The following is a 14,722-nucleotide window of genomic DNA, read 5'->3' on the forward strand; positions in this document are numbered from 1 at the left end:
GTGTAAGCTCAAGGTGCCTACAGCGTATGATTAGCCCTTGTGAAAGAAATATGGACCGGTAATTATGGTTAAAAACAGCCCTGTTACCTTTAAATGCAGGATAATAAGTTTGTGTTGTTTCTTACTAGAATTAACAAAAAGATAATGAGCAAAAGGCACAAAAATAAAACTGTAGGGTGTAACAAGAAGGACTAACGAGGAACAAGCTGTCACGCTTACTAAATCAAGAACACAGAAGTAAGAAAAAAGAGTGGAATGCGCAACTGCCCAAGCTGTGATACATTCTTTTTTCTATTCGCGTGACCGCCAACTCCGGAGTGGGAGACCTGACATATTTGCGGCGCAGACGTCGCGCCGCTTTTCCTCAGGCGCCGCGCCGCTTTTTTGTAGGCGCCGCGCCGCTTTTTTGTAGGCGCCGCGCCGCTTTTTTGTAGGCGCCGCGCCGCTTTTTTTTAGGCGCCGCGCCGCTTTTTTTAGGCGCCGCGCCGCCTTATTTCATGCGCCGCGCCGCTTTTTGCACTCAATTACAAGGCGCTTAACGGGCTATAGCGTTATTTGAATATGGTAAAAATTTGAAGAATATCAGAAGTATCTTTTAGTTTCAGAGACCTGACTATCTGTTTAGCCCTCCTTCAAATACCACACATTTTAGTTAAAAAAATTTTATTAAAAATTTTCTTCTTATCACTTCAGCAGAAGCCAGCAAAAAGTCAGCAAAATATCTGTCACAAATAAGAGTAAAACGTGAACTTCTATTCCATACAGTAAATTAATTTGTTAAAATTTCTGTTTTAAAAGTATACAAAACATTACAACTCTTATAAACCCACCACAAATTTGTTCCTTATTTTTCTTTGCATACAGGACAAAGCCAGATTGTATTCTGTGCACTTATATGGTTGTATTCCTTTTTTTTAATGTTTAAACAATTACAGTGAAACCATCTATGGCATGAGTCACATCCAATCTAAAACAAATCGCCCTTTTTAGATTCACATGCTATAATTTAGAAAAAAATGTTGTTACCCATAAAGACGATTCGTTACATTTTCCACAAATGTTGCACACCTCTTCCAAGTTGTCTAAAATACAATGGAATGTAATAAAATTAGAATATTTTTGGCCTACATAAAAAGCATAGTGATCCATACCTGACACATTTAAAATTTGTTGTGCTATCTCCATTCTGGTTTGCAAAATGTTTGAAGCATCAAACCACACATTTTTTTTCATCTTTGTTCTGGAAGTCAATAAAGCTTCAGCGATCTAAAAAATAAATAACTGAGCAAATGGCGTCAATCCTTGTTTAAGCAGTCAATGTTTTGTTGCTCCTATATATTTAATCATACAACAATGAAATACAATTCCATATAAAACAGCAGTCAATTTTTAAATTGTATATAAGTCGCTAAAATGTACTTCTAATATAAATAAAATGCTTACCTTAATAACAAAAATGCCACAACTGTGAGAATCAGTTTGTGTAGGATGAACTACAGTCACATTTCTCCACTGTGTTTCAGTTAGGTTTTTGTCACTCTCACAATTACGCATTTTAAGATAATTCCTGTAAAGGAGACAGTTTTTACAGTACATCAATTTGTTGCCAAATTCCACCTACCTGAACTTTGATGTGACGTCACAACATGTATGTCCAAATGGATCAATGACAGCAATTGTCATTGACTTCAAGTGAATGTACTAAAAAATTAAACGCTGTGAAACTTAAATGTGGAGACCATTTGTGTTATTAGAGTATAATTCAGTACAAACATTACCAATCAGATTTAACACAATCATTATCAATAAATTTAAGTAATCCATTTGGTTTCACAGATAATAAAATTTAACAAAGTAAATCACCAGTAAATTCCAATGAGATTGGTTCACATTAACCGCTCCCATAATTACGTCAAAGTTCGAAAAAGTCACCTGTTAAAAAATAATTTTACAAACATACAATTTAGCATAACTAAAGTGTAATAAATTTACTTACACTTTTCATTAAATGACGTTTTAACACTCTTTCCTTTTCGGTCAAAATACACCCAACCAAAAAAGAGTCCAGCACCAGTATATTTTTGTTTTGACTCATCATTTTTAAAGAAAAATTCATAACCTTTAGGACAAATAGTACAACAGTAAAATTTAAAAATAAATTATTAAACAAATATCACTATATATTCTTATGTAGCTGTAGAAGTTCCTTAAAAGTTATCCTATACCTAATTGAAAAAGAGCAATATAAATGAACCTATTTACGCTTTAATATATATGATAATGTTTTAAGAACTTACTGAATCATCAAGCCACTTGGTGGACTGCAAAGTGCAAAATGACCGATGAAATAGCCTTACATTTCCATTCAATATTGTGGAAACCAATAGATCATGTGGTGCCATCTTCCACAATTCTTGAACCTGCATTTGTTGTTGTTTTAATTTCTAAAAAATAGTTAAACACCTTACATACATCAGCTCTGGTCGGAGGCAGCTCATCATCAGACACATTGGTGAGTTTAGAAGGAGGCAGCTGATCAACAGACACACTGGTGAGTTTAGAAGGAGGCAGCTCATCAACAGACACACTGGTGAGTTTAGAAGGAGGCAGCTCATCATCAGACACACTGGTGAGTTTAGAAGGAGGCAGCTCATCATCAGATACATTGGTGAGTTTAGAAGGAGGCAGCTCATCATCATACATCAGCTCTGGTCGGAGGCAGCTCATCATCAGACACATTGGTGAGTTTAGAAGGAGGCAGCTGATCAACAGACACACTGGTGAGTTTAGAAGGAGGCAGCTCATCAACAGACACACTGGTGAGTTTAGAAGGAGGCAGCTCATCATCAGACACACTGGTGAGTTTAGAAGGAGGCAGCTCATCATCAGACACATTGGTGAGTTTAGAAGGAGGCAGCTCATCATCAGACACATTGGTGAGTTTAGAAGGAGGCAGCTCATCATCAGATGCAGTGGTGAGTTTAGAAGGAGGCTGCTCATCAACAGACACATTGGTGAGTTTAGAAGGAGGCAGCTCATCATCAGATGCAGTGGTGAGTTTAGAAGGAGGCTGCTCATCAACAGACACATTGGTGAGTTTAGAAGGAGGCAGCTCATCATTAGATGCAGTGGTGGGTCTAGAAGGATGCAGCTCATCATCAGATGCAGGGTTTCGTCTGGATGGAGACAACTGGTCATCACAGTTGGAAGAGTTATTGCATGGCACAATTGGAAAAAATGATGTAATCTTTGACTTCTTTTTCTGAAATTGTAATAATGACCTTGATTTCATGTTTTAGATAGATTATACCAAGAATATTATAAACGTACCAGGGGAAGACAGTCACTTTCACTAGGACCACCAGCTCGTTTTATTTTAAGAAGCTGACGTTCTAGAAAAAAAATACAATTTTTAAACAATTGCAAACAGTATGATCAAAATATATAAATACCAACTTTGAAACACAGGAGTTCCAATACCCAGAACATTTCGTTCAATTGCGGCATCAAATAACTTTTTGGTGTTCTTGATAAACTTTTGGTTGCAATGCATATTTTGCATATGTAATGCTAGTCTTGTAATATACATAAAGTTAACAAACTTCATTGGGTATAGAAAAGACCTGTATCAATGGAAAATTGTAAAAACACTGCAGAAAAATGCAATATTCGGTTACCTGTCTTTTGACATTTGGGCATTGGTTTGTTCGGCAATGCTTGAGTTCACTAAACTTAAATTTTTGGCCAAAGCTAGACTTCTAAAAGTCTTTTCGGGGCATTTCTTTTTTGATCTCATATGAAATCGATCAATCAGCGAGTAGAATTGAGCATTACTTTGTAGATTGATTTCAACTGGTTTTAATTGACCCTCTTTTTCTCTTTGCAAATTTTCCTCTGACCATTCAAACAACATGCCTTTGTGTGGTTTAAACATACCCGTTTTCCTGTTTTCCCCATGGTGTGCTACCTATATAGTTTGAGGTGTGTTTAATGAACCACAATAACCAAGTTAAATATGGTTTAAATTACCTGAGAGGCCACATCACTGATAAATACAATGGGTTGTTGCTTTAATGAAAGCAACCCATCAACAAAATCTCGAGCACTTTCTTGTCGAAGTAAAGTTTTAAAATAATAACAAATGCCATGAGGGCAACGGAAATGCAAGACTCCTCCTAATAAATAAAAATATTTTTTACCCCAAAATATTATTTTAAAAATATATTACCTCCACACTTTTTGATTCTTTTGAAAAATTTTGGGTAGATATCTTTAAAAAGAACCATTTCATTTAATCTGTTGTATAGGACTTCAACAGAACCCTTGGAACATATTCCAATTTCATCACATAAATTCTGTAGTGATTGCTGTAAGAATGTATATTTATATAGGTATTTTATATTTATTTTATACTTAAAGAAGTCAAAAAAATAGTTACAGGTTCTTTTTTGTGTAGTGCATCCAAAATTTGTTCTTGTGAGATTGACTTATCATTACTTTGTTTTACAGATTTGGGGTGGTTGATAATTTTACACTTTAAGAATTCTGTATTATAAAGCATATTGCTCTTGCGGGAATTCTTTCCAATCCAAGGACTGATTGAACTGTAGGTAATTTTTACAGCCCAAGGATTTTTCGTACTTTCTGCATAAAGTTAAATGACTATATTATTAAAACTGGTAAATATATGATTAAAATTGTAAAACAATTTATTAAATTTCCTCTTACCACAAAATCCTCTGCCAATAATTTCTTTCCTATAGTTTCCCCACAAATCTTCACATTCTACTGTTTCTTTATCCACATCTTCCTCAACAACCGCATCCACTGTAAAAGAGTCAATTTAGCCAATTAAAAATTGGTACTTTATAAATACACCAGAATATATTATACCTGGACGTTTACAACAATTTGCCCAGTTTCCATCAGCTATTAAAATTTTCGGAGAATGACCACATTTCAAGCAATTAAAATCGTAAGAAAAGTCTTTAAGGGCACAAAAATGATAAAATCCATTTCGCAAGTGAGAAATAGGCAGAGTTTCTGAGTTCTCAAACAGAATTTTAATTGTAGTTTCAACATCAACATGGCTCTACAAGCGGAGTATTACTTAATAGCATTAATGTATGTAACCATTTAATCAAGTTACCTCAATCCCTTTTAAGAGTTTTAAACATAAACATATTGAAAGAATAATTTGATTATTGTAGTTGTGGAATCCAGATTTATAATTTTGAAACCGTGTAATGCATTTACAGCTACGACAAAGTTTGGTTATCATAGTTGTTCCTGAAAAAATAAACTTTATAATAATACCCATCATACCCAGCAATTGTTTTGAATTTTGATAAGTTACCTTTCCATATTTTGTTGATACCATAAACTGTACAATTTAGCTTCTTAAAAATTTCCAAATCACTTGAACAAAATGGACAAACAGTTTCATCCGGAACCAGTACTGACAAAGGAGGATCTTCTGTTAGATATTCTTGCGGTATAACTTCAGGGATAATTTTTGATTCCAACAAGTAGGTCATTTCCTTTTCTTGTGATGCAGTTGGTTCATTTTTGCTAAAAATAAAATAATAAGCTTTATAGTTTAAAGCTAAAGATTAAAATTGTATAGTACATTGTATTTATTTTGTATGTCTGAAAGCCTTTCTGAAGTTTATGCAGCTGATTTACAAAATTATTAATTTTAATGTGTACCTTAGCATTTCCTGATATAAAATATCTTTATTATTTTGAAAAGCCAGCCATTTCGCAATACTCTCATGCAAACAAGTGCTGGTTCCGCTTGCTCTAGGGCACTGACAGCTCCATGTCCCTGTCTCAGTGTCATGCATTACCCTGATCCTCAACCACTTGTCTACATATATTTCTTCATTTGTATAGACTGAGTAATATGAAAACCTTGCGTGGTACCCCAGAACTTCAAAGTTTGCTTGCACCACTATAGGGATTCCCATTTCTACACAAGTTTCCTGTAGTTCAAGTATTGTACTGTAAGTTTTCTCTGATACAATACCAATTTGTTTCATCTGATTGAGAAATTCTGTATGTAGTACTATTGCTGGCTCAAAGTATGCATATTTGATGCTCTCAATGTGTGGGCACTCCAAACCTGGATTTGTTTGCCTGGCTGTTGTTAATAAAACTTCACAATCTGAATTGCTGCACTTAGATATAAAATTTTGACAATGTTTTTGCACATGAATTGGAGTTAAAATGCCTCCACTTGTACAGCCAACCATATATATCCCTTGTGTTTTGTCAACTGTAAGGCATGGGTGTTTAATTTGAGGAATGCCATGGCTGTTTTCTCCATGGCGTCTTAATGAACAGAGGTTTTTAAACTTTGATGAGCAGTGGACACATTGAAACCTCTGTTCAGCTTCTGTTAAACAGTAATTTAATGTACACTATTGTTTTACAGTTAAATTCAATAGTGTTAAAAGCTAGTTTTGTTATGATTTTACTAAATATCCAATTCTTTTTTAAACTGAAGTGTTATATCATATCATAAATCATGGCATGTGCACACATGTAAAGTATAAAATTTATGTTTGGTTGTTACTTGTATCAGAAGAAATGTCTTGCTTGTTTGAAACTGTTGCTGGTTCTTTATTCAATTCTGCCCTTTTTTCTGAAAAGAACTAAACTTTTAGCAACTTCTTTGGTATAAATCTTCCTAGTTACCTGCACTTTCTAAGACTGGAAGCTTTTGATGGTTTTTTAAATGGGACAAAAATGATTGTTTTCTTCCATATACTTTTAAACAAATTACACAATGGTAATGGTTTCTGTTGATTTCAGACAAGCTTGTTCTTGTAAAACAGGTTTTTCGGCATGGAAACAGGCGAACTGCAAATACAGTTAATAAACATAGCATTTAATTCAGTTACAAAACTAGTACAAAATCAAACCTCTTTTAGCTTCAATTTGAAAAGGCAATGAATATTTATAGTGTTGTTCAAAATGCCGCTTTCCTTCTTCATAGGTCATTCCAGATTTTGTACAATGTGTACAGTCGTTATTGAGATTATGAATCTGAAGTGTTGAGAACACTTCCTCAAATGAATCTCCAACGTAGTAGTGAGCAGTCATTTTTTTCGGTAAGATTAAAATCAAAAGCTTCAGACTTAAACCATTAACCAACTAATCAATACTATGCTAGTTTAATGGGACATCATTTTAGCAAAAGTTGTTTAAGGTAAAGTCCCTAACGGGAAAATAAGGCGCCGCATCATACTATCTCTATGTTGCGGCGCACACTAGATGGCGTTTTTTGCGGCGCCGCAGTTTCAGCGGCGCGGCGCCTGAGCAAATGCGGCGCGGCGCTGGCGCCGCCACTAAGTTAGTTCTCCTATTGATATTGTTATGGCTATTTTTAAGATAAACGGATAGAATACCGTTAATTGGCCAACGTAAGAACTTGCTTAGTTATAAAGTATTTCATTTAGACCAACAACACACATATTTTCAATAGTAATCGTACGTGTTTAGCTATTCGTTTGTACTTGTCTTTATAAACAAAAATAGCAGCAAAAACACCACAGCGTTTTTGTTTTCTGGGTTAACATGTCTTCGTCGGTTGAGGAGTCGGACTTGCCGGAGGAAGAAGTATTTGAAATAACTGATTTCACGAATGCTACTGACTGGGAGCTTTTTATATCTAAAATAGAGGAAGTTATTGGGGAATGGCATTTGAACAGTTATACAAGAACCACCCCTTTGTGTGCTATAACGAATGAAATGAGAAATGGAACTTGGGAAACTAGAACTGCTGATATAAGGTATAATATCTTCTGATATTTGATATTAGATCATTTGATATGTAATAATACAAATTTAGGACCACAAATGCCACTATTAGATTTTACAGCAGTTGCTCCATCCTAGTGGTTAATGGGTTGTCTAAATTGTCAGCCATACATGGAACACTAATCACCCACAAAGTTACATACATGGTAATTCGCGGCACATTGTCTGTAAAATAACACCTGTTTTATAACGACTATTATTACCCACTACAACAGAATAAATCAAGTTACACATACTAACATACACACATTCAGTATCCCAATCTTACACAATATTTCCCAGTTTCACAGGCGTGCCATTCACTCTCACTTATCATCAACTTAAAGAAGTGGAGCATGAACATGAAGATCTTTTCCAGGAGGAGCCAGAAGAGGATGGTGTAGATTTTCCTGCGTACTCCGATGACATGATGAATCTCAACACAGATTTTCCACCTCGTGCTCACTGCCTGGCAAGGTAAGGTCCTATGCTTATTGGTTGTCTAAATTGTCACCCATCAATTGAAAAAAATGAAAATATCACACAAAATAATGACAAAATAAAATATACATAAATAAACAAGTCTACACTGAATTTTTTTGAAGTGTATATATCAACATTGGGACCAGATTTGTTTCATAGAGATGGGTCTAACCCTCCCCTGCATTCTAATTATCTTCATGTTCATAATAGAATTCCTTGCACAGAATATGCCTGGCAGCTACAGTATATACATCATAGTAACTTCCACAAACACAGGTGGTATGGGCTTCGTTCTTTCTTGGTTCTATCCCCACCTAGTGGTAGTGAAAGCAATCTGAGCGAGTCAAAATGTAATCTACTCCGTAGTTCTGCAGCTGTTGCATTAAACAACTCTTCTTGTCATGTTCCCTTCTTTGTTCAAATACTAGAAAGCTGGAGGCGCGTGTTTTCAGGTAGAACAGAATTTTAATTGAATACTTATAAAGTTAATGGATATATTGTTTTTAATTTTGCACAAAATCTTGAGTGATATTGCTAAAACTACAGGTACATTCATTTTTGTATGCTTTATAAGGGTATTTAACATTGGAAGTCATTATAATGGTTCCGCTCACAAAGTTGTTATTCTTATTCGAGGTTCATTTTTAAATATACATTACCATTGTGTCCCTAATTTTAACACACATGATTAATGTGACAGTTTTATGATGAAAGATAAATCAACAAACAAACAATAATACACCATTCCAAGTAAGCATCCCATAATATTATTCTAACCTTGCAGGTCACGCTTATTCTGTTGGAGTCCAGACACAATTTGAGATGGTACACCTTAAGCACTGCCCTCAACAATACAGGAACATATCTGGTTTATTACACGTCTTCAAAACAAAAATTGGATCCCCGTCCTTACCTATGGGTCGGTGCTGGGTCTCAACTAGGTTTACGTATGTATTAAATGATTGGGGCGACAAAGGAAAATGGCCGCTAAAGCTACAAGACCCTCAAGAAGTGGCGATGAATTTTGCAACGCTAATGTCAGGATCATTAGATGAGCCCGTTATGGAACTACAGTTGGCAGCAATGTGGCCCAACTTAACCAGTGATTTAATAATGGACAACGACGTGCATACTCATTTCAATGCACTTGCTGCACCAGTGTGGGCTGTCAGGCTACGGTATTCAGACGATTTACCGTGTTTGTTAACTTATTATTTATACGAGTTTATGAAAGGTGCTGACAGAAAAGAGTCGCTATCAGACCTCCTGAGCTTTGAAAACCACTCAGAGCAAGAACCAGACATGGGATTAGCTCTAGGGAGGATCACCGAGCCAGCTGCATCTTCTATGATCCCTATTGTATCTTCCAGACTCGCATCAGGAATCTCAAAAGCAGTTTCTGACCCACAAGGTCTTCTGCGGCGAAGTGCTCACTCTTTAACTCAAATGGGAGCGAGTCAGAGTGATAACAAGATGCCTGAAGCCACGCTAAAAGCAATTCGAGAATTCCTATTTAGATCCTTAGAAAAGGAACCATCCAAATCTGCATATGATTTGAGCCACCAGCTTAAAGCAGCACCACTACAAAGTTTCACACACAAGTTCGCTACATGTGCTATGGTGGTGAACCTCTGCCACGGAGGTATACACGGCATTGCTCATCTTTGGCACGTCATTGTCACTGAACTCCGGACTCTTTGGGATGCGGGGAAACTGATCCCAGGTATTGGGATGAATGTTCCGGACCTACGGACTTGTCTTCTTCATCAAAAATTCCAGATGCTCAACTGTTGCGTCAACCATAAAACAATTCGTGAACAAAAACGAAAATCTGCAAGCGAGATAAAAGAAGATAACCAAATCCCAACCGAAAATGTGTCAGAAGACTCAAATATTCCTTCAGTGTTTGAAAACAAAGTTGTTTCAGAAGATATGGAACAAATAGAAGAGAATGTGGAAAAATCTGATGAAAATGAAAGTCAAAATTTGAAAAATGAGAGCAAGAATGTTGAAACTCGTTTCACCATGTCTGCATCCGATGATTCTGATGATGAGTTTTATGAATGTGAGAGTGATGTGGACTTGGAGGAGGTGGAGGATGTGGAAGAAAAAGAAGATGTTTCAGAAGCTCAACCAGAATCTTCATTTAATGATGGGCAGGTCCCTACTTCTTCGGAGACGGATGAAAAAAAGGAAGAAGTTTCTATGCCTCAGAGAGATAAAGATGAGCAAAACGATGATCATCATTCTGTTTCCCAAGTAGAAGAAGATAAACCAATGGATGACGGTTACGTTGCTCAAAAAGATAAAGATTGTGATGGAGATATGGAAGTTAAAAGATCTTTAATTAACGAAGCACCAAGTGAAAAATTTCCTCCAGAGGGCAGGCTTAAGCAGTGTGGATCACTACATCTTCTATTAAATATTTCCTCACCTCTATACATCCCCATCACTCAGGATCATGCTCCTCTAACAGAGGATCAGTTGGAAGAGCAAGCTAATCTCTTCTCAAAGCTCGGGGACACAAAAGAAGGATCAAAAGTCCGGGCGAGGATGCAGAGCGCTTCTTTGCTCTCGGACATGCAATCTTTCAAGGCTGCTAATCCTGGGTGTTGCCTTGGAGACTTTGTTCGCTGGTATTCTCCTCGAGACTTTGAAGAGGGGAAGCTTTCACAGAGGATGAAAATACCTGGAAACTTGTGGGAGACAACATGGGAGCAAGCCAACCCAATACCTGCACATCGGCAGAAGCGATTGTTTGATGATACAAAAGAGGCAGAAAAAGTTTTGCATTTTCTTGCTAATCTGAAACCTGCAGAGGTTATGCAAGCGATTTTACCCGTCTGCGTGCATGAGGCAGTCAGTATGCTCAGATCTTCCTCAAAAGAAATGTCAGAGTGTTTGCCCGATTTACCTCTTCTGTGTAACCAGATCGAAACGAAGGCGACACAAACTTTTCGTGGCTGGAATATGTATGGTTCCGTTGCTAACCAGTTCAAACCATGGTCAATAGAGACACGGGGCAAAATTGAAGACATTTTGAGACAGATCTCATTTGCTGACGCGCTTATACAACGTGCACAGTCACTACAACACAAGTTTTCGGACCTAGGAGACCCAAATACCATCAAAGCCTTTGTCAAATCTATTATGGAGCACCCAGAAATTACCATAGAGGGCGGTCCCAATGGCCCTGTTGGCAAAATAATAACACAATACTTCACCCAGCAAGTTGTGAGCAAAATAGACCCTTTAGATTCCGAGTTACAAAAGGATGAACCACCAAAATCTCGGCTACCAGACCCTACAGGGCGGGAGTTTATCATTCGGGCCATATCTCCTTACCCAAGCAATTTTTCACGTGAGATGCCACATAGACTTTATGCCGTGTTAATGAGAAATGAGTTTCGCTTGGCGAGTGCAATTTCAACAGACCCGACATTTTTCTAATTTTTTGTTGTTGAAGCTTTAGTGCAATAATGAATATTTAGAGTGGTGTAGTTTTTATTGTATTTTTAACTTTTCATGTTTATTTTAAAGTTACTTGGTGAAGCTATACTCCATAATGTAATAATAAGCCAAACCAAATGATTTGTAGTGCTTGTATTGAACTGTCTAATAAGTAAAAGGAGCAAAAAGGGTTCTGTTATATTTCATGTAGCATTGCAAAAGGGGCAAGGGCAGGATACATTTAATGTAGCATAGCATTGCTATCGGTACAAATTAAAAACATTGCAAACCTATTCCAATTTGACAACAGAGTATATATCATGTTTGGCTATTGGTGTTTTTGTTGTGGGGTCTTATTCAAGTAAATGGATTAGCTTCACAAGTGCGCATGACCTTTATTTATTGAATAATCCGACTTATGTATTAATTTAAATTGCTTATTAATTGCCATTTCCTATTGCTATAACCCTATGTATTATGTGGCATGTGACAAATAGTGTTATTTTATCTCATTATTTGAAACACTCTTATGCTTAATTACATAATCTGTGTTTAGAACTGAGGGATATTCCATTAACTTTAAAGTGTTTTGGACTTAAATGTCGCTACAGTTTATTTTCTGCCTTCAGTTCACAGATGTAGTAGGTAGGTCAAGCAGTGTTATAATGGACAGTGGCTTGGTGCCTATATCGCCGAATAGGGCAGACATGGGCGACCTTGCGCAGCTAAGTGAAGATATGAAACTGCACATTGCGCAACTAAAAGCACAGATTAACTCTGGGGACTCAGATTTGAAAACTGAGGTAAAATTAAAAAAACTGTTTTATTTTTCAGTTTAAAATAATAGCTTTATCATCACAAATTCAAAAATGTGTTTTTACAATATGTTCCTATGTTCCCATATAAGAAATTTAAACTCATAAATGACGTGTGTCGTGTATATTTTTTCAGGAAAATTTGAACTTCTAAAAACTTTTCCAATAAAATGCTTTCCCGAATAAAATTTAACTGTTTATTATTCCTTGAATTACTTATTTTAATAATAAACATCTTGAACATAATTATAACTTATCTATGCCACTTAATGCCTTGGAGTTCCACTTGGCTTATAAATACAATATCTCAATTCCTTTGCCACTTAGTGTCTCTCAACTTTCACATATCATTTGTGTTTGTAACTTAAAACTGAGTCTCTCAATTGAACATCTGTAGTCTTATGTTTGCCAAGTGAGCTATCAAAGGGAGTGTTTGAGCAGCAAGTGCCCTACACACCTTGAACTGTATTGTAAAGGTAGCTGAAGTGTTATTTGTCTCAAGTGGTATACAGCTTCTGTTATTTTACTTTTTTCGGTCAAGGTTTATGGTTTTTGACAGCAATTTTAAGGGTGAAAACTGAAAATGTGTAGTTTAAAGGTAAAAATAAGTGTAGTTTTGCTGTTTATTTATGAAAGGCCTGGAGACTAGATTTTAGGTTTCACAGACTGCCATTCATTTTCTATCATCATGTCAGTTCTTGTAAATGGCCACTATGAATAAGCAGTTCAGATGGAATTGTTTCAAGGAAGTGAAACTATTACTAATTGTAATGAACAAAAATTTGTTGAAAAAAAACACCGGTTTAAACTTTATTGGTTGTTATCTAAAATGCATATTTTTGTTTCTAGATTGAAGACCAAACTGAACCTCCATCTTCCTCCAATCTTCTACCTCCTTCTCCTCACACCTCACTCATGGATGCGGGTGATGCTCCTGAGGATCCTCCCCCTGATGCAGGAGAATTAGAGCAGGATCCGAAACCTCCTGAGCCGGAACCTCACACCAGTGTGAAGACAAATCCTGTTCCCAAGAAAAGAAAGAAAGTTAAACGGAGCAGTTTACATAGTCAATCTTCAAGGTGCGCAGTAATTTTTAAATAAAAAATCTTTAGAAAAAATTAAAATCTGATGGCATTAAAACTAGTAAAATATTTGTAACAACATGATTCAGAAGTAGTTAAAAGCCAAAACCATAATATAAGTGGTCAAATCTGTAAAAACTTAAAAAAGTGTAAAATATTTGTATTTTGTTACAAAGTGTTATTTAATAACTCTTTCTCCTTTTCCTCCCAACATCCAGCACTCCTCCCAGATCGATCACTGAAGGAACGGAGGAAGCGATCCCAGTCAAATATCTCCAGATGTCGAGCAAGTCTCCTCGATCGAAACAAACAAACAACAAACAAATTCTTAACAAGAAGCCAGGTAATTGTACACTGTACAAATACGACGCCCCAAGAATAAATATATCGGTTTCGGCGACGAAAACGTAACAAGGTTTAATTGTTTAGTCAACAAAGGCTATTGTTCGTTTGTTAAAGCTGTGAAATGGGAATTTCATTTTAGTGGAGGTTTAAATATTGCTGAATTCATATTAGTTAAGTTTCTACAATTTTGTGGGTTGTATATAGTTTTGGCATGCATCAGAAAAATATTTTAGGTATGTGGAATTTATTTGGTCTAAAATTGTGGTTCAAATATACTCTATGCTTCAGAGCAGTATTAAAATAGTTAACTTTAAATACCAATTATTCCGTATAAAATACTACTATCTCGATATTAATTAAATGCCGGCTATTTTTTTTTAATAGACGGCATCTGCAGCAGTGACATTGATTCTGCAGCCATAAGTGCCAACCAACCAACACCAAGAAGCATTGATTCAAGAACTGTGAGTATAATCATGTTTACCTAACATATAAACATATTGCAGTGTATGGTAATAGTAGTGTAGTGCTTAGAAAACTAATTTACATTTCTTTAAATAACCCTAACTAAACCAGTGGCTCCTATGTTTTGCAGGCATTTTCACTATATGTATATTATGTTAAACTTTTGGCAATTTTGTAACTGGGTTCTTAAAGGACCGACCTTTAGACGTTCTATTCTGGCCCCCTTTATCGGGGTATGTCATTGAGTGTCATGTCCAAGTACCGATAAAGATGATCGGA

General features: G+C 36.1%; 5 protein-coding genes and 1 long non-coding RNA gene across 11 annotated transcripts in view; 3 read left to right on the forward strand and 3 right to left on the reverse strand.

Moving 5' to 3' along the window:
* Nucleotides 1–14,722, forward strand: part of LOC100184290 (peripheral-type benzodiazepine receptor-associated protein 1) — a gene marked incomplete in the record, with an annotated part of 33,188 nt that overhangs the window by 466 nt on the left and 18,000 nt on the right. Inside the window, 4 exon segments of the mRNA XM_009860393.3 lie at nucleotides 12,366–12,539; nucleotides 13,401–13,630; nucleotides 13,852–13,976; nucleotides 14,363–14,442. Coding sequence (XP_009858695.3) covers nucleotides 12,402–12,539; nucleotides 13,401–13,630; nucleotides 13,852–13,976; nucleotides 14,363–14,442 — 573 coding nt within the window.
* On the reverse strand, nucleotides 647–2,567 carry LOC108949502. Of its 6 annotated transcripts, none has more exons than XM_026834723.1 (9): nucleotides 2,469–2,567; nucleotides 2,298–2,420; nucleotides 1,997–2,119; nucleotides 1,864–1,932; nucleotides 1,622–1,701; nucleotides 1,444–1,567; nucleotides 1,152–1,266; nucleotides 1,027–1,082; nucleotides 647–722 (listed from the first exon to the last, which is right to left on the reverse strand). In XM_026834723.1, the coding sequence occupies exons 1-9, from the start codon at nucleotides 2,508–2,510 to the stop codon at nucleotides 711–713; spliced, it is 744 nt and encodes a 247-aa protein (XP_026690524.1). In that variant the 5' UTR covers nucleotides 2,511–2,567; the 3' UTR covers nucleotides 647–710. The 6 variants fall into 6 exon arrangements, with proteins under 6 accessions (XP_026690524.1, XP_026690521.1, XP_018667433.2 ...); XM_026834720.1 differs by having other exon boundaries at nucleotides 647–967; XM_018811888.2 differs by adding an exon at nucleotides 831–967 and having other exon boundaries at nucleotides 1,027–1,266.
* On the reverse strand, nucleotides 3,399–6,276 carry LOC113474284. The gene is made up of 10 exons (XM_026834717.1): nucleotides 5,710–6,276; nucleotides 5,357–5,571; nucleotides 5,150–5,289; nucleotides 4,894–5,092; nucleotides 4,729–4,827; nucleotides 4,439–4,644; nucleotides 4,229–4,367; nucleotides 4,030–4,175; nucleotides 3,678–3,967; nucleotides 3,399–3,623 (listed from the first exon to the last, which is right to left on the reverse strand). The coding sequence occupies exons 1-10, from the start codon at nucleotides 6,252–6,254 to the stop codon at nucleotides 3,413–3,415; spliced, it is 2,190 nt and encodes a 729-aa protein (XP_026690518.1). The 5' UTR covers nucleotides 6,255–6,276; the 3' UTR covers nucleotides 3,399–3,412.
* On the forward strand, nucleotides 4,520–4,880 carry LOC113474287. The gene is made up of 2 exons (XR_003395942.1): nucleotides 4,520–4,606; nucleotides 4,764–4,880. It is a non-coding gene; the product is annotated as an uncharacterized LOC113474287 (long non-coding RNA).
* On the reverse strand, nucleotides 6,536–7,137 carry LOC113474285. Its single transcript, XM_026834724.1, has 3 exons — nucleotides 6,927–7,137; nucleotides 6,700–6,864; nucleotides 6,536–6,646 (listed from the first exon to the last, which is right to left on the reverse strand). The coding sequence occupies exons 1-3, from the start codon at nucleotides 7,105–7,107 to the stop codon at nucleotides 6,561–6,563; spliced, it is 432 nt and encodes a 143-aa protein (XP_026690525.1). The 5' UTR covers nucleotides 7,108–7,137; the 3' UTR covers nucleotides 6,536–6,560.
* LOC100176460 (rab3 GTPase-activating protein catalytic subunit-like) lies at nucleotides 7,437–12,353 on the forward strand. Its single transcript, XM_002123910.4, has 4 exons — nucleotides 7,437–7,796; nucleotides 8,107–8,280; nucleotides 8,563–8,738; nucleotides 9,071–12,353. The coding sequence occupies exons 1-4, from the start codon at nucleotides 7,582–7,584 to the stop codon at nucleotides 11,734–11,736; spliced, it is 3,231 nt and encodes a 1,076-aa protein (XP_002123946.1). The 5' UTR covers nucleotides 7,437–7,581; the 3' UTR covers nucleotides 11,737–12,353.

Source organism: Ciona intestinalis, chromosome 5, assembly GCF_000224145.3.
Source record: "Ciona intestinalis chromosome 5, KH, whole genome shotgun sequence".
Taxonomy (NCBI): Eukaryota; Metazoa; Chordata; class Ascidiacea; order Phlebobranchia; family Cionidae; genus Ciona; species Ciona intestinalis.